The sequence below is a fragment of the Schistocerca nitens genome, chromosome 6 (genome assembly GCF_023898315.1).
Source record: "Schistocerca nitens isolate TAMUIC-IGC-003100 chromosome 6, iqSchNite1.1, whole genome shotgun sequence".
NCBI lineage: Eukaryota > Metazoa > Arthropoda > Insecta > Orthoptera > Acrididae > Schistocerca > Schistocerca nitens.
Genome location: NC_064619.1, coordinates 199,899,044 through 199,918,457, shown reverse-complemented (window position 1 = coordinate 199,918,457; position 19,414 = coordinate 199,899,044). Strand labels below are relative to the sequence as shown.

General features: G+C 36.7%; 1 protein-coding gene across 1 annotated transcript in view; it reads left to right on the top strand.

The window, feature by feature from the left end:
* Window positions 1-19,414, top strand: part of LOC126263131 (guanine nucleotide exchange factor subunit Rich) — a 321,707-nt gene that overhangs the window by 65,677 nt on the left and 236,616 nt on the right. Inside the window, exons 6-7 of the mRNA XM_049960154.1 lie at window positions 8,440-8,531; window positions 9,131-9,404. Coding sequence (XP_049816111.1) covers window positions 8,440-8,531; window positions 9,131-9,404 — 366 coding nt within the window. The remainder of the gene's footprint in view (window positions 1-8,439; window positions 8,532-9,130; window positions 9,405-19,414) is intronic.

Here is a 19,414-nt window from a genome sequence, read left to right as displayed (position 1 = left end):
TCAACAATGTCTGTCCATTCACACATGCAAGTGAATATTTAGACTAATGAAATTTATAACAGATAACAAAACCTATTTACAAAAGATAATGTTAAAATTGTGCTTAATAGCAATTGGTTTGAACTAAACAATTTAATTGATGACAGGTATCCAGCAGTCATAATGCTTACTTCTGCAGATATGGAGGTTAGATTAGTTCACAACTTCAGGGCTGCCACCTGACATGCTTACGTCATCAGACATAACTCTCTCAGAGTGTACTGCACCTTGCAATGTATGATGTGCCATGGGGGTCCTCCTGTGGGAAGATCCATGGTGTTGGGCTTCCCAAGAATGAAGAGCTTCCCTGGCAAGAAGTGCCTCAGAAGGCTATGTTAAATCTTTCTAGATGATTAATAAATACATTGCTTATGAGAAATATATTCTTTCATGCTTATTCCAAGAGTGATTGATTAATACCAGGGTAGATGGAGTTCAGAGTAAGAGTCCAACTGACGGATTTCAAACCCACAATCAAGAAAGTCAACTGGAACCCTCACAAATGGGGACTGTGTGTGTGTGTGTGTGTGAGAGAGAGAGAGAGAGAGAGAGAACGTGAAAAAAACACCCCCTCACGTCTGTACCTACATACAAGACAATTTCACTAACTCTCTCTCTCTCTCTCTCTCTCTCTCTCTCTCTCTCTCTCACTCACACACACACACACACACACAAAATCGTTTCATAACACTCACTATGTGAATGAAAACAAACAGATAGGCATAAACACTGTGGCAGTAATGAGTGAAAAACAGTTAAGAAAGTCAATTATAAATAGTGCAGTGCAGAAAACAATACAAAATGCCAGAAACTGCAGATGTGAAATGAAGCCTGTCGACACCAACCACTACTAGCAAGAGGGGAAGGTACAGACTAAGTAAAGAAACACCATAAGTAGCTTGCAGACCAACTTCATAAAGAAAATGGTGTTTTTAACGTAAAAGACTCAAAAAATAAATGTACAAAAATGTGTATCCAATTTACAGAATACCACAGAAGATGGTTTGTAAATAAAAGCGAAATGCATCTGGTGTAATTCTTCTTAATTACAGTGCAGTCAGCTCAAGACAGATAACCTATAATAACAGATGTTACCAGCTGTTGCAGAAGATGGCCACACAAACAAACGTATCAGAGACATATACTTCAGATGATACAAGCGTGCCGGGTGGCAGTCTCGTTGCCACACAACATACCTAGAGCACCTCGAACATAACAGAATGCGGAATAGTTGTAAATGCCTAACTAATTGTATGTAATGAATCCTACATGTCAATGAGCAAGATTGCTCATTTATTTAAAACATGAATCTTACCCTTATACTTGTACACAACCAGTAACATTTTGGCAACTCATCTTGAAGTGACAACAAAATTAATAGTTACAGTTATTGAAACTAAAAAATAGGCTAAGTTAACTGGACTATTGTAATTTTTCACTAGTTAACTTGTTGCAAAAGCAATAAAATTAAACTCTTGTATCTCTAAATTTGCGAATAACATTGTGTGAACAACCACTATAGTTGATTTTCGGAGCTTTTCAACAATGAAGCACCCATTTGTGCATCAGTGACTAAAAGTTCATATCGGAAATTCATGTAATTTATGATATTTTGTAACTAACTCACCTGTTATCTCTTTGCATCTTAGTGCTTGTACGAATACAATGTGTCATCATTTATTGACTGCTATCTTCATAAAGCCTTTGTTTAACCACAAAAAGCACTGGATACTTGTGCTATCTGGACCTCACTTGATAAGGTGTGTATCAGTGCTGCCCTTATCCATCTTCTCAACACTCCTTTTCATCCACTGTGACCACCTCATTATTAAATATCATTGCCCTACCACACATTTTGGTACTGCCATCCCCCTTTTCTTTTACGTTGTTTTATAGATTTTCCTTGCTTTCACCATGCCTTATAGTAGTTACATCATAACAAGTCATCTAATATGTTCCCTAACCCTTTGATTGCCACAGACATGCTCTCTGAATTCCATGCTGAGTACGTCTTTGTCACTGTTGTATGGCTTACCTAGTGTTGCTACCTGTACTGAGAGACAGCATTCTGGCCTTTATGAAATACTTATCATGTAAGTTTAAGAAAAATTTGCAATAAAAAAAAATTGGTGTTCGCACATCTTACAGTCTGATATCTTTACTTCATAAAGGACTGAATTTCTTTTCGTTTTTCGTCATAGTGACTGTACTGCACCAAATTAAGTGAAGCATCGCACGAAATTTTAGAGAGTTTGCAGAGGTAAAAACGCATTGCATAAACTTTGTGTAGGGTTGATTTTAACTCGTACATTGTTGTGTACAAAATGTAGAAAAGATACAACTGAGAACAGGACAGTATCACATTTTGTTTTAGAGTTAGTTGTTTTCATATCTTGTGGATGGTCATGTGGAGTGTGCCGCTGCCCCTTTGGATTTGCCAGCTGATGTGAAATACTTACCTGATTTTAAGAAAACTGTTCAATGAAAAAAATTGGTTTTAGCACATTGAGTCTGATATATTTTCTTGACAGACTACTGAATTTCTTTTCATTATTTGTCATGGTTTCTGTGTTGCATCAAATTGAGAAAAGCATTATATGAAATTTTAAAGTGTTTGCAGAGGTAAAACGCATTGAGTGGATTTTGCGCATGGTTGATTGTAGCTCATACATTGAAGTGTATGAAATGTAGGTAAGATATCAAAATTTTATTGAAAATTGAGAACATTAGTTTTGTTCTTGAGTTATTGGTTTTTATACTCATCCAACTGACGTACACGGTGTACCCAATTCTGTCCCTGTGCACTAAGAATCATGTGGTCATAACAATTGTCATATTTCATAAAAAGTTCAAAATAGTGGAACAAGGTTTTTCTGCAAATGATAGCATGCAAAGTGGTATGTATATTGTATGGTAAATACAGGATGTCCATAATTAAAGTTTCAGCTTCAAAATCCAGTAGAAAGAGAACCACTGCTGAGAATGATGTCAGATTTGAACAGCATATTATTGATGCAATGGGAAGCATCATGGATAAAAAAAATTAATGAAAATTTGACCAATAGATGGTACTGTAAGCGTCACAACATGTACACCAACAGACACACGACACTCGACTATTCCTCAGTTTACGCATGAGATGCCCAGAATGACTGTCTCTACGAAGGATTGTGCGCTGATGGTAAAGCTCTTTTACAAGAACCATGACTATGCACAAATAGCCCTGCAAAAGTACCAGACACTCAAGAGTATGAAAAAAGGCATTTGTTCAATGTCTGCTAAGGGTCTGGAGAAAATAATTACAAAATTTGATTTGAAAGGACAGGTTCTTTAGAAGCCCAATGAATCAGAGGGAGGAAAGTAGTTGATTTGATGTTTGTTGAAGATGGGGCCACAGTGTTGCAAGAGGGGTCAAGCAGTGGTGTGCAAACATGCAGTGCATGGGGAATTGCCTGAACACTGGACATACCTGTTAGCACGGTGTGTAAAATCCTATGAAATGTCCTGCATTGCTATGCATTAAAAGTCACCCATGTTCAGGAGTTGCTTCCTGCTGACCTGCCAGCAAGACAAACATTCGTTCTGAAATTTCTTGCTTGCACGTCAGTAGACAGTGATGACCATGGAACATTCTGTGGGTAGACGAAGCCCTTTTCGATCCTCAAGGACATGTCAATACTCAGAACTGCAGAATATGGGTAACAGCAAAACCGCATGCATATCAAATGGTACCACTTCACTCTGCAAAGGTGTGTACACTCACTGGTAAATGCTATAAGAGCCTTTTGCACACCAATGTCATTCCAGTCCTTCAACACCATGAGGATATGGGTATGATGATATTTATGCAAGATGACTGTCCTCTGCACATTGTGCACATGCAGTGATGTGGCTTCTGGTGAGGCATTTCAGTAATGCTAGAATTATCAGCTGTAATTTCCCTTCAGCTTAGCTGGCCAGATCACCTGATCTTAATCGGTGTGACTTCTGGCTATGGGGTTATCTGAAAGATCTTGTGTTCAGTGCTCCAGTTACGAATGTCTTCTTCTTCTTCTTCTTCTTCTTCTTCTTCTTCTTCTTGTTTATTGGCTCTACGGCTCGTGATGAGCCTTGGCCTTTTCTACACTTTCCTTCCATTTCTCTCAGTCCTTTGCCAGTAATCTCCAGTTTCTATAGCCCAGCTTCCTAAGATCTTCGATTACGCCATCTTCCTACCTGGCTCTTGGTCGACCACATCCTCTCTGCCTTCCTGGCTTTCCTTGTAATATTCTTTTTGGTACTTCTGTATCATTCATGCGAGCCACATGCCCTGCCCACCTCAGTCTGTATGATTTCACTATCCTTCTGATGGAGTGGTCTTTGTATATGATATACAACTCATGGTTGTATCTCCTCCTCCGTCTTCCTCTTTCACAGATTGGGCTGATAATTCGTCTGAGTACCTTTCTTTCAAATGCATCCAGTGTTTCAATATCTTTAGTTGTTAATGTCCAGGCTTCAGAGGCATATGTAAGCACTGGTCATGTAAGTGATTTGTAGATAGTTAATTTAGTGGTACGAGCCAGGAGCCTTGAGGATAGAAGTCTTGTTAGGGCAAAATAGGCTCTATTGGCTAGTATTAATCTCTGCTTAATGTCTTAGGAGGTATCATTTAGATGCGTAACTGTCGAGCCCAGTTACTTGAAATGTTCAACTCTCTCGAACATACAATTGCCCATTGTTGTTGTATTTGGCATATTTTCTCTATGTGCTTTTCCAGCTACCATATATTTTGTTTTTCGTTCATTAATAATTAACCCCATGTTCCTACTAGCCTGTTCGAGAGCTGTAAATGTCTCTTCCATTGCTTTTTGGGGTCTTTCTATTATATCTATGTCATCTGCGTAGGCTGGTATCTGCACTGATTTATAGAAGATTGTTCCCCCGTTCAGAAGGTCTGAGTTTCTCATCACCTTCTCCAGGGCAGCATTAAAGGGAAGACATGCCAATGCATCCCCTTTTCGCACTCCGTTTTTAATACTCAGTGTAGTGGACATCATTCCTCCTATTCTTATACTACCTTGTGTTTCGCTCATTGTCATTCTCACCAGCCTTACCAACTTTCTTGAGATTCCCAGTTCATCTAGAGCTTGATATAACTGCTCTCTATTTATGCTATCATAAGCTGCTTTGAAATCTATAAAGAGGTGATGCGTGCCAACCCCCTATTCGTTTGTTTTTTTCCAGGATTTGTCTTAAGGTTAATATTTGATCTATAGTTGACTTCCCGGGAAGGAATCCGCATTGGTATGGCCCCGTCTCCCTCTGTATGATTCAGAGTATTCTGTCGAATAGTATATTAGAGAATATTTTATATCCCAAATTAAGTAGTGTGATCCCTCTGTAATTGCCACACTCCATCTTATCTCCTTTCTTATATATGGGACATATGATACCCTCTTTCCATCTTTAGGGCATTTTCTCCCCTTCCCATACTCTGGTGACCATTTTCAGAAGGCTTCGTTTCAGCTCTTTGCCTCCTCGCTTAAACAGTTCTGCTGGAATACCATCTGTCCCTACCACCTTGTTGTTTTTCAATTTCTTCATGACAGTTTTCACTTCTATACTTGGTGGGGTAGTGTTGTTGTCTGGGTCCTCTTCCCCATTCGTTTCTGCTGGATTACCTGGTATAGTTATTCTAGGGTCTAGCACACTATCAAAATACCTGCACCATCTTTCGCATATTCCCTTCTCTTCACTTATTATATTCCCTGTCTCATCTTTTAATAAGCTTGTTTCACTATCAAAAGGCTTCCGTGCGGCATTCACCTCTCTATAGAATTTTCTTATTTAATTTTTGCTTCTCATGAGCTCCATTCATTTGACACTTTCTTTCATCCATTCTCTCTTTTTTCTTTGGTGAGTCCTCTTTTCAATCCTCCATTTTTCTTTGTATTCTTCTTATATCCTCCTCGTACAATGTGATCACAATGTCCTATATGTTTTGTTCTTTTCTTCAGTTACCATTTCGCATTCATTATCAAACCATGATGGTCTTACTTGTCTTGTCCCAACTCCAAGTATCTCTCTTGCCGATGTTCTCTTTTTTATCGCTTCCCACTTATCTTCGATATTTTTATATTCTCCATTTTCCAGAATCCGAGTTATCTTCTCCTGCTGTTCTCTAACTTCCACTGATTCTAAGGTTGTTATATTATATTTCTGTGCCCTGGGTCAGACTCCTTTCGCTGCGTTAGATATCCTTGCCCTCACCCGTGCCCATACCAGAAAATGATCTGTATCTATGTTTGGGTCTCTGAGGCTCCTCACGTCCAATAGGTCCGATTTGTGTCTCAAATCTGTCATCACATGGTCGATCTGTTTACTGTGTTTCCGTCCGGTGAGTTCCATGTTCTCTGATGTATTTCTTTATGTGGGAACAATGTTGATCCTATTACCATGTTTCCAGATGCTGCGAACAGTATAAGCCTTGTTCCCTTCTCATTACTTGTTGCATGTTTGCAGTGGGGGCCAATTATCGGTCTATAAATCTGTTCTTTTCCCACCTGAGCGTTTAGGTCTCTGGCTATTATTTTAATATCATGGCCTGGGCACTCATCATATACTCTTTCCAAAGATTCATAGAATACTTCGTTCTCTTCTTCTTCGGACTCTTCTGTTGGTGCATGGGCATTAATTATGGAATAGTTAAAGAATTTCCCCTTTATCCTGAGTGTTGATAATCTTGGACTAATGGAAGTAAACCCTATTACCAAATGCTTTAATTGATGGTGTACAACAAATCCTGTCCCCAGCTCATGATTTCTTTCGCTGCAGCTATAGAATATATTCGCCTCTTTCTTTTGTAAAACTCCACTCCCTGTCCATCTAATTTCTTGTAGTGCTATTATACTTTGCTTCAGATTCATTATTTGATCCAGCATTACTTTCAGAGCTACTGGTAGATATAGGAATCACACATTCCAAGTACCAATACATAGATCTGATCTACGCCTTATATTTCTCTTCTCCCTTATTTTCCCTCTGTCATTTACCTGTATTCCATCCTCTTCGTCGTTTTCCATGCCAGGTCTGTCTTCCTTCATCCGTCCGACTTCACTTTGTAGAAGTTTCGCAACAATTGTTATTTACAGAGCAGGCTGTCAACCCTGCGTCTAACCCCTACCGGGGGACGGGTGATTTCTAATCAGGGTTTTCTTCCCTTAACCTTTGGAGACACAACTCCCAACTGCAAGGCAGCAGTTGTTGTTTTGCAATTTTTGGTCCACCCCGGGTATTTTATTTTCCCGGTTTCCACCATATCTGGTGAACGTTCCCTAATCCAGCACCTGGGAAGGTGCCCGATGGGAGACTAGCAACTCCACACCGGCCAGTTACATATGTAGCTGAATTGAAAACATGCATTGTGCAACATTCTGGACATGACCCCAAAGACACTTTGATCTCTTTTAGAACATACTGTTTCTTGATTTCAACTTGAGGCAGAAAATGGTGGACGGCATACTGAACACACCTTGCGACAGACCCTCAACAGTTAGAAACCATTGTTGGCCTCAAGACAATTAAAAACTGATTTTTCCCATCCACTGTGGTACAACATTGCTGTGGTGGATGGCATTACCTGATTAATAGTGCCACAATTGTTGACTGCCAAACTTATGCAGCCATGCATAGTGAACGTTACGGATGGCATAATGTGCATTTCAAACTCTAGCCGTCGTATTGCGATTCATTTGTCATTTGTAGCTGACCTCATTTATGTTAAGATGCTTACATATATTGGAAAATTTTCGTTGAAATTAATTTTTATTCCATGATGTTTCTCTCTGTGTCAGTAATAAGCTAGATATATAAGTAAGTTGTCCACAGCAGTGAGAGGATTTGCAGAATAGGATGTGTAAACACAGCAGTTAAGAAAAAAAGCCAGAGGCCATGTTTAAAAATGTCCTCAACTTTTCAAACTCCACCACTCTCCACATGCTAACTTGTCTGCACCAGTCAGAGAATTAATTCTTTGATTGAAGATGGGGAATCAGAATCGTATCAATTACATTTTATTGTTCTGCTTCTTCTGTATGCTACCTCAGATCCTCATTTGACCGATATTTCTAAGTGAACACACTAATCTTCTAAATATTTGGTTTTCCATTTTATGCTCTATAGTTTCTGAAGAAAGAGTCTTGAAAGCTTGAGATTTAGTGTGGGCAGTTTGATACATTCCTGTATGTTTTCTCTTGAAAGATGTTTGTTGCTTTTAATGAGTACTATTTCTATGTTGTTCAGCATTTAAGTTAATATTATTTTGAGACATTACATTAGAATTTTGTTTTAGTTTGTATTATCATAAAAAAAGTAAAACTGATATGCAAGACATAATTGGATGCTTCTTTGTCCTTACAGCAGGTGCAAGGTATTTGGGCCCAAAGCTTAGAAGATGCCACGTGTGCTAGTGTTAATCACAAGTACCGACTCATTGTGTTTGGAAGGAGAAAGTAAGATTTTTCATACTGTCTTACTTTTCTGCTCTTTTCCTTAATTAGTTGTGGTTACCAACTTGGCATTAATATACACCAGGAGTTCCTACTTTGTGGCCGACAGAGAAGTCAAATCCTGGACTATCTTAATAATTTTGATATAAATTGTCATGCTATTACTACAGAACCTAACATAATGTATTAAATACTTTGGTCTTAATAAATAATTTGGTCTTTAAATATGTCTGCTTGTGTCTGTATATGTGTGGATGGATATGTGTGTGTGTGCGAGTGTGTACCCGTCCTTTTTTCCCCCTAAGGTAAGTCTTTCCGCTCCCGGGATTGGAATGACTCCTTACCCTCTCCCTTAAAACCCACATCCTCTCGTCTTTCCCTCTCCTTCCCTCTTTCCTGATGAGGCAACAGTTTGTTGCGAAAGCTTGAATTTTGTGTGTGTGTTTGTGTTTGTTTGTGTGTCTATCGACCTGCCAGCGCTTTCGTTCGGTAAGTCACATCATCTTTGTTTTTAGATGTATTAAATACTTTGAATGATATCCCATCCTTTGTATATTAAAAATGGCATTGACATTAAATTTGCATGTATTCTGTTGTTTCAGTTCCCAGGCTGTTGTATATTGTATTGATGAAAGCACTGGTGGTTTGGAAGTGTCACATCATATTATGTTGTCAAATAAAGATTATCCAGGTTTGCCTGGACCTGTGAAATGTATTCGTTGGACACCAGATGGCTGTGCTATGGCTGTAGCTTGGGAACAGGGTGGAATCTCCTTATGGAGCACATTTGGTGCTCTGCTGATGTGCACTCTTGGTTGGGATTATGGCCTTAATGTAGATATTTCTTGCAGTAACCCTCTACTTGTAACAAGTATGGTGAGTCTTGCTAATATACTGAATTACTCTTTTTTTTATTTAACCTTTATTGATTAGTACACTTAATTATTACCAGATAATTCTGATGCTCAAGTAAACCATTTGTTATCACTTTTCATTCAAATCATGGAAGCTGTACTACTTTGGATGGTGAAAGAAGCTGGCAGGGCTGTTGGTATTTTTCAACCACGATGTACAAAAGACTGCTGGTGATAATTAAGCTATCTGACGTTAAACATTAGTTATTTATACAGCTGCAACATCACTGAGACATTGTAATAGATGTACCATATTTGCATGAATATAGGTCACACTTTTCTTCCCTAAACTTTGGCTTGAAAAATCATGGCGCATGCTATAATTTGGAATTCCTGCCCTCAAATCATAACTCATCAATTTCAAAATGACAAGTGCATGTATCGTGTGTGTAGAAAAACTTGATACAATAGCTGCTCTCAAAAAAGACAAGGAACTTCGTTTCCACGTCTGGATATTTGCAATTTTGCCCTTGAAATGCACACCGACTGATGAGAGTAGATGTTTCTGTATAAATCAAATGGCGTCAGTTGGCACCAACAACTGTTACAGTGCAGCCAACATAGAGTTCAACACATGCTTGTAAACAGAAGCAGATGTACTTAACATAAGAATCCCAAACCACAGAAATGTTATATGTATTTGAATTTTATGGGGTTAAATTTTATGATGTGTTCGATGGAGCTACGGTTTGTTATAAAATATGTAGCAGTGACTGCATACATCATATTTATTATTAAATGTATTAGAAAGCCATTTTCCTGCTTCTAGAGATACATATATTTTACTTCACATGTTTCATTTTATTTATTGAAAACATTGTCAGTGAGGCATTTTTGTCTGATTTCTGCTTACATCTGGATATGTTATCTGCTTCCACATTTTTAGTAATTGCAAATATGGAGTTCAAATACCTTTAACAGGTGTATAGCATTTGCCAACTCCATGGCAACTTAAATGAAGAATTGTACTCAATCTAGTTTAGACAGATGGAGGCAAAATTCACCCAAAATTGAACAATTACCAGTAACGATAATTTTTTATGGCTTTTGCTGAAAATATATAACTAAAAGTACATAAATCTGAACACATAAAAACTTTACACAGTTGGTCCGATTTACTCCATACTATTTAACCCAAATTAAGCACAATCACTTCTCAGCATCACCAGCATATGAATCTTCATCCTTGTTAGATGAGCCAGAATGTTGCTCAGATCTACTGCCATAAAGGTCATCTTCAGTCACATCTAGATGATTGGAAGTTCTGGTTTTTTTAAAACTTCTAATTATAAGTTCTTCCCATATAGTTCGTCCAGCGGTCAAAATCCAATGGCACTCTATCGACTCCGAAGAACATTGCAAATGGTCACCTGGCACCAAAGTTGGATAATTTATACATACAGCCAAAGGCTGCAACACACCTCTCATGCTGCTGGGAATAGTAACTAAGTCACAGTTTCCTTCTTTCAGATTCCGTTTCACTCAGTCACCAGTGTGCCCATGAAAACTGTCCAACACCAGCAATGATTTTGAACGAAGAAGAGCTCCTGGCCACTTATTCCAAACTACTGAAATCCAATCTAGGACCATTTCCTCTTGTCATCCACTCACCGTCGCAAGCTCTTAGAATGATACCAGGTGGGAAGCTTTCTCCCTTGGGGAGGGTTTTGTGATTAAAAAACCACATATGGTAGCAATTTTCTTCCATCAGCTATAATGCTTAACATCACTCTGCACCGCTGCTTTTCAGCACCAAATGTTCGTATTTGTACACTATGTTCACTTAAGTTATTTACTGTAGTGCTGCTTGGAATATCAAGGTATACCGGTGATTGCTCTACATTCACTACTTGGGAAGGTAAACAACAATTTTCATGTCAGAGTCAGATTACGTAATGCTGGAAAGATAATAAACTGTCTTCACGAGTTTGAGGCAGTTTTTGCGCAATTGTAGTTCTACAACAAACAAATTATTTTGCTGCATAAATTGCCAAACCTACCCATGCAAAACTTCAAATCCTACTGGAAAACTATTTCTTCTGTGTGCTATTTTGCAACCTGCAATTAGAATCATTTCTGTTGTACAGCATATCCACATTTCCTATTTTGGATTGCAAAATTGAGCAAGTTTTCAACATCTGGACATTCATACTTTTATGCTTAAAATGCATACTCACTTTTTGAAGGATTTACGAGTTTCTGTTCTGTTGTGCACCACCAATGAACGTTTTTTTTCGTCAACATCAAATGTGCCTTCAGCTTCCAGTTTCCTATGTTCCTTTGCATAGCTGGTAACTTGAAGTTAAAATTTCAACTTGTACCTAGTATGCTTCTTTCCCATTGAAATATGCTCACTATTTTTATATACTGTATTTAGCATATTTCGTGACAGTACCTTTTCCGTGAAATGTTTACAAGACGATATTTGTCTTGGCTTCAGTCGTCTAGTGGTGGTATGATTCCACAATGCAGTTTCGTCGGCTGCAGAAATGACCTGGTTCAATGCGTTTCCCTCATTTTTGGTGCTTCAAATACCATTTCTTCGAATGTGGTTTCTTCTTAAAGTTTATATAAAAAAAGTAGTAACATAATTCATTTTTTCCTGTTCACTAGCAAATATTTTTAACGCCGACCTGCACATTGTTCTACCATCAACACGCACCAAGAGTTCACTGCCGACTGACTACAGTCAAAGACGACTCCTGCGTCAAAGACATTTTACACAACACACAAGCTTCCACTTGTAATCAGTCTCTTTGATATTCTTCATCACATCTACTAATAGTAATCAATATGCTGTCACTCTCAAAAATATAAGTAAATTAGCATAAAATAAGGCAAATTACAATTAAAAAAAAATTCTGACAAAAATATAAGAAAACATTTACAACTTCCCTCATTAAATTTGGTATCGACAAATCCAGTAGAAAATAACACATCTCCCAGATCCATTACAACTGCTCCCCAGGGCTTTTGTTGTTATGAACATATACAACAAAATCCCGACCACACTCAGTAATGGATCTGTATTACACAATTAGTACATTAATGATGCAGTCTGATAACCTCTTCCAAATTTGGTCTCTTTGAATCTGTGGACTTGTTACTGGCTGTTGTTGCAATGATCCTTCCCCATCAATCTCATACACAAAAAAATTCAAGTAAAGAAATTATTTAACATGAGAAATATACATGGCATAAAACATACATGAGAAATATTCTAAAATACAGCATACAGATTGAAAATAATAGTAAGATAAAACTCATTTGCTAGAATAAGATATCTACAACCACTTCTTTGGTCACACTGTGCCAACTGGTTCTCATAATTAAATTTTTTGTTCCCCATATTAATGTTAATTTCATTTTGCTTACATATTGTACAATAAAAATGATACTGGACATATATACTGTAGTGTTTTTTTCTATATATTTGCCTTTTATATATTTTTACTTCTGATTTTCTTTTTGAATTTTTTTAATGTATTTTTTTACTCATGTTTTTTTATTTTGTGTGTGTCATATATATATATATATATATATATATATATATATATATATATATATATATATATATATATGGTTATAATAGAGGGAAACATTCCACGTAGGAAAAATATATCTAAAAACAAAGATGATGTGACTTACCAAATGAAAGTGCTGGCAGGTCGACAGACACACAAACGAACACAAACATACACACAAAATTCAAACTTTCGCAACAAACTGTTGCCTCATCAGGAAAGAGGGAAGGAGAGGGAAAGATGAAAGGATATGGGTTTTAAGGGAGAAGGTAAGGAGTCATTCCAATCCCGGGAGCGGAAAGACTTACCTTAGGGGGAAAAAAGGACGGGTATACACTCGCACACACACACATATCCATCCACACATATACAGACACAAGCACAGGGTGAGTCACCTAACATTACCGCTGGATATATTTCGTAAACCACATCAAATACTGACGAATCGATTCCACAGACCGAACGTGAGGAGAGGGGCTAGTGTAATTGGTTAATACAAACCATAAAAAATTGCACGGAAGTATGTTTTTTAACACAAACCTACATTTTTTAAAATGGAACCCCATTAGTTTTGTTAGCACATCTGAACATATAAACAAATACGTAACCAGTGCCGTTTGTTGCATTGTAAAATGTCAATTACATCCGGAGATATTGTAACCTAAAGTTGACACTTGAGTACCACTCATCCGCTGTTCGATCGTGTGTATCGGAGAGCACCGAATTACGTAGGGATGCAAAGGGAACAGTGATGGACCTTAGGTACAGAAGAGACTGGAACAGCACATGACGTCCACATGCTAACACCTTTTTATTGGTCTTTTTCACTGACGCACTTGTACATTACCATGAGGTGAGGTACACGTTCGACGGGCGTTTCATAGGACGTGGAGGACGCATAAATTGGCCAGCTCGTTCTCCTGATCTTACACCTCTGGACTTCTTTTTGTGGGGTACATTAAAGGAGAATGTGTACCGTGATGTGCCTACAACCCCAGAGGATATGAAACAACGTATTGTGACAGCCTGCGACGACATTACACCAGATGTACTGCGGCGTGTACGACATTCATTACGCCAGAGATTGCAATTGTGTGCAGCAAATGATGGCCACCACATTGAACATCTATAGGCCTGACATGTCGGGACACACACTATTCCACTACGTAATTGAAAACGGAAACCACGTGTGTACGTGTACCTCACCCCTCATGGTAATGTACATGTGCGTCAGTGAAAAAGACCAACAAAAAGGTGTTAGCATGTGGACGTAATGTGCTGTTCCAGTCTCTTCTGTACCTAAGGTCCATCACCGTTCCCTTTGGATCCCTACGTAATTCGGTGCTCTCCGATACGCACGATCGAACAGCGGAGGAGTGGTACTCAAGCGTCAACTTTAGGTTACAATATCTCCGGATGTAATTAACATTTTACAATGCAACAAACTGCACTGATTATGTATTTGTTTATATGTTCAGATGTGCTAACAAAACTAATGGGGTTCCATTTAAAAAAACATAGGTTTGTGTTAAAAAACATACTTCCGTGCATTTTTTTATGGTTTGTATTAACCAATTACACTAGCCCCTCTCCTCACGTTCGGTCTGTGGAATCGATTCGTCAGTATTTGATGTGGTTTACGAAATATATCCAGCGGTAACGTTAGGTGACTCACCCTGTATATATATTTGCTCATGATTTTCTTTTTGAATTTTATATATATATATTTTTTCTTATGCTTTTCTTTCTTTTAGTACAGCTAAAGATACGTCAGTATTATCTAATTTTTTTTTTTACAATTATTTATGTACACTTGCGCCTCTACTACGGTATTACTACAAGTCACATTCTTGTGAAGAGTACTTTCGCTCCCCACAACATCAGTATAAAGAACAATAAATTGCTCATATATCATGAGGCTTTATCTAAAATTGGTTTTGAAACTTATACCTTTGCATGCATGTCCTCACATGCATGCCGTCACCCACAGGGAAGACTTAGCTTCCAAAAATTAGAAAAATTCAGAAATGATCACTATGGAGACTTTTTTTTGTAAAAAAAGTAAAAATAAATCTTTCTCTCATTCTTTGTTACAACAGTGTTTTTTCATCAGTTTCAATTAACATGTGACTTCAAATTATTAATTTATACATGCAAATATACATACTTGGTTGTACAGGTATTTTGTTCCAGCAAGCACATTCCAGTGGAGTACTTTTGTTTTAGATGATAATAGGTTATTTAAATTTTGAAATTATGATTTCTGTTTATATAGTTTCAAAGAGACAACATTCCTGAGACCAAATAATTTCTTTGACTTAGGGTATACCAAACGATAAGCATTAGGATGTGGATTTTCTACGACTTCAAAAGGCCCAATACAGATATCAAAGAATTTTTTAATTTCTGAAGTTAACATTTTTGATTTTTCATGAGATTTGACCAGAACAAGATCCCCAATTTTGAAAGTGGTTAATTTTACCCTATTGTTATGTCTTTTATTCCTTTTTTCCCCTTGTTTCCTCATAGTTTCCCTGACAATATTCTGTCTCTCTTGCATGGTTAAAGATGTACATTTAGGAAATTCAATAAGTTTTGATACAAGATTTGGAGGTCTGATATTAAACATTATCTCATACGGTGAAAATCCTGTGCAACTATGTTGTAGGCTATTCATAAGATCTTCAAAATTTCGATTGTGGTCAAACCAGGTTGGATGTTTATGGCTACAATAGGTTCTGCAAAGTCTCCCAATTTCCCTCATATATCTTTCTGCAGGATTGGTGGATGGAGAATAAACAGATATAAGTATATTTTTCAATTTTGATCTTTCAATAAACTTTTTCCAAATTTTAGAGGTGAACTGTGAACCATTATCTGATAATATAGCTCTTGGTTTACCCACCTGTGCGAAATAATCTCTTTCAATTTTTATTATAATTTCATGGCTAGTAGCTTTTTTCACTGGATATAGTTTAATTAATTTTGAAAATACATCTACCATAACAAATATGTAACAGTGACCACCTTTACTCTTTGGTATTTGGTAACATTCCATATAAGTCCAGAGTGATAAGATCTAAAGGTTTTTCCGGAATAATGTTTTGCATCTCTCCACCACGTCTTTGATTGCTCACTTTAACTCTCTGACATTTGTCACAGGTTGCCAATTCTTTTTTTTACCTTCTTTCCAATATTGTAAAAATAAACGTTTCCTTGTATCTTTTGAATGCACTTCTGTATCCCACAATGACCAAAACTTTCATGTATGTAAATAATCAGCTTTTCAGCATCTGCCTCTGGCCAACACAGTTTCCAACTATCAGAACCTACATCTGTTCTCCGAAATAAAATCCCCTTATGTTATTTGTAAAATTTATCAAGTTTCTCATACCCATTCTTGCCTAAACATTCTTTGAGTAATTTCCAATTTTGATCTAAATTTTGATTTTTCCTAATTTTGTTACACATAGTTCTAATTGTTTTCTCATTTTCCACCCCTTTCAAGTATCTAATTTTAAATTGCTTTTCCTCCTCTTTTTCAAAAACCTCCTTTTCTCCTGCAATTGGTAACCTTGAAAGTGAATCAGCTACTACATTCTCAGAACCTTTTATGTGCTTGATTTCAAAATCAATCTGTTGCAGAAATATTGCCCATCTGGTCAATCTACTGTGGTATAATTTGCACTCTTGTAAGTAACTCAAAGCTTTGTGATCCGAAAATACTATGGTTTTATGTCCAATAAGGTAAATTCTAAATTTTGTAAAAGCCCAATGAATTGCCAAAATTTCCTTCTCTGTGACTGTATAATTTTTTCATGCTTGAGCAACATTCTGCTTGCAAATGCTATGGTACAATGTATCTTAACTCCATTCTCTACTCTTTCTTGAAGCAACTCTGCTCCAAGCTCATAATTACTGCTATCAGTGTTCAAACAAAATGGTAAATTAAAATCAGGTCTGTGTAATAAGTGTTGCTTCCTCAACTCTTGCTTAATTTTATCAAACTCTTCCTGACAACTTTTATCCCAAACCCAAACAGTGTTTTTTTTAAGTAACTGACTCAAACATGGTGCATTCAGACTATGATCACTTATATGTTTTCAGTAAAAACCGCATAACCCAAAGAACGACTTTAATTGTTTTTTAGTCTTAGGAATAGGAATTTCTGAAATTGCTTTAATTTTTTCTGGATCTGCCAAAATTCCCTTGTCTGTGGCAACATGACCCAAAAATTTTAATTCAGAAACTGCAAACTTACATTTCTCTAATTTGAATGTCATCCCCCCCCCCCCCCCCCCTTTTCTAAGTTTTTCACAAACTGACTTCAAAATCGAAAAATGTCCCTCCCAATTTTGCCCTGTAACCAAAATGTCATCTACATAAATTATCAGTTTAGATGCAAGTTCTTGCCCCAGTACATGATCCAAAGCTCTTATAAATTCGGAAACAGAAGAATTTAACCCAAATGGCACAACACAATATTGGTAACTCTTACCATTGTACAAGAAAGCAGTATATTTTCTAGAATTAACCAAAAGTGGTACCTGATGAAATCCCGAAGTTAGATCCAAACTTGACATATATTTTATATCTGTAAATTTATAGAATAACTCATCAATATTTTCGGGATGGTCTGCCTGTATGAACAAAATTTTGTTTAAGTGTCTAGAGTCCAAAACCAATCTTACTCCACCATCTTCTTTTGAAACAACTACTAGAGGATTATTATATGCACTGATACTCCTTTCTATTATATTACATCCTTCCATCTTTTTCAGCTCTTTCTCAACAGCAGGTCTTTTTGATATTGCAATACTGTATGGTTTTATGAAAAATGGTTCATGAGGTTTTACCTGAAGCTCACACTGATAACCCTCTACCCTACCAGGTATGTCACTGAAAACATCACTGTATTCCCACAGCAGATTTTCTAACTGTTGTTTTTGTTCCCCAGATAAATTTTGTGTTTCTGAAATTTTCAAATTTACTAAATTCCCAAATTCAACTTCATCAGTATCAAATCTATGAATTTTAATATTCTCCAATCTATTTTCTTTTAGTAAATTTATACTGTCAGAATTTCCATTACTCTGATCACCAAGTGTGTTCACAAAATTTGTCTGAATGTATTCCCTTTCACTAGTTTCTATCAAAAGCTTTCTTCCAACCCAAGCAAATGCTGTATTTACTTTTACTATCCAATTCATACCCAAAAGAAAATCCTAATTAAATTCCTGAATTACAAAACATCCATGTGTGAACAACTTGCCTTCAATTAAAAATGTCACTGCTCTTCCCAGTAGCACCTTTTATCTTTACCCCAACAACTGGCATTTCAACATAATCTTTCCCCACTTCCAATTTCTTGCTTAACCTTTCAGATATTCCCGAGATCGCACTTCCTGTATCAATTAAACATTTACCAATCCATGACCCAATTTGAAGTTTTATATAAGTACTGCAAAATTGATCGCTTTTCTCAGAACCTGTATCCTCATGTAATAAATCACTTTCAATTTCCCCAAGCCTATACTTATCAGAATCATATGGTATACCATTATATGTATTATTTGTCACAGTTATAAAATTTGCACAAGATACAAAATTGTCATTAGTACACTCTGTTATCTCAAATAGCCAAGAATTTTCATCCAAATCACATTGTATACTATTGAAGTACTTATCCTTCAGCTTTTCAAAAATAAAATATCTCATCTTTTTCCACCACTAGGGACATATAGTTTCACATACATTAATAAGCATCTTTCTAAAGTTCTTGTCAAAAGAAATAGTTTCACTGTTCAGCCATAGATTCATAAGAAATGTGTGCATGTCATTAGTATCTGTAAATGTTTCACTTAGGCTAGAAGTTATACATGTGTCATCATTATTTGTGTAGTCAGATTCTTTAGCAACAACATCAAAATTCACACTTTCACATACACCCTGCTTGCGAGCCTTATTCATCCTGGTAACATCCCTGGGAATTTCTATAATATTCTCACTATTTAATCCATTTTCAACCATGTGTATACTCAATTCCCTATTTAAACTAATGAAACACCTTTCCTCAACATCATCATCAATACCATTACCATCATTATCAACTTTATCATCAACATAATTATCATTATACATATTCAGGTCATACAAATTCAAATTATCCCCCAAAATATTATTTCCCCTTTCTAAAGTTACCAGATCCCTTTCACCAATATTTTCTTTCTCACAGCATGCATTCTCTCTTTCATTCACACACGTCTCTGAACTACTACAGATTACATCATCTGACAAAGTGTTGTTCTTTTCTGCCCAAGTGTAAAACTCTGTCAAATTAAATGAATCACAATTACTTTTATCTACTGTATGTTCTTGTGTACTGAAAATTTTATCTTTATCAATATCATCATTATTTTCCTCTTGAAATTTCTTCAATAAGTAACAA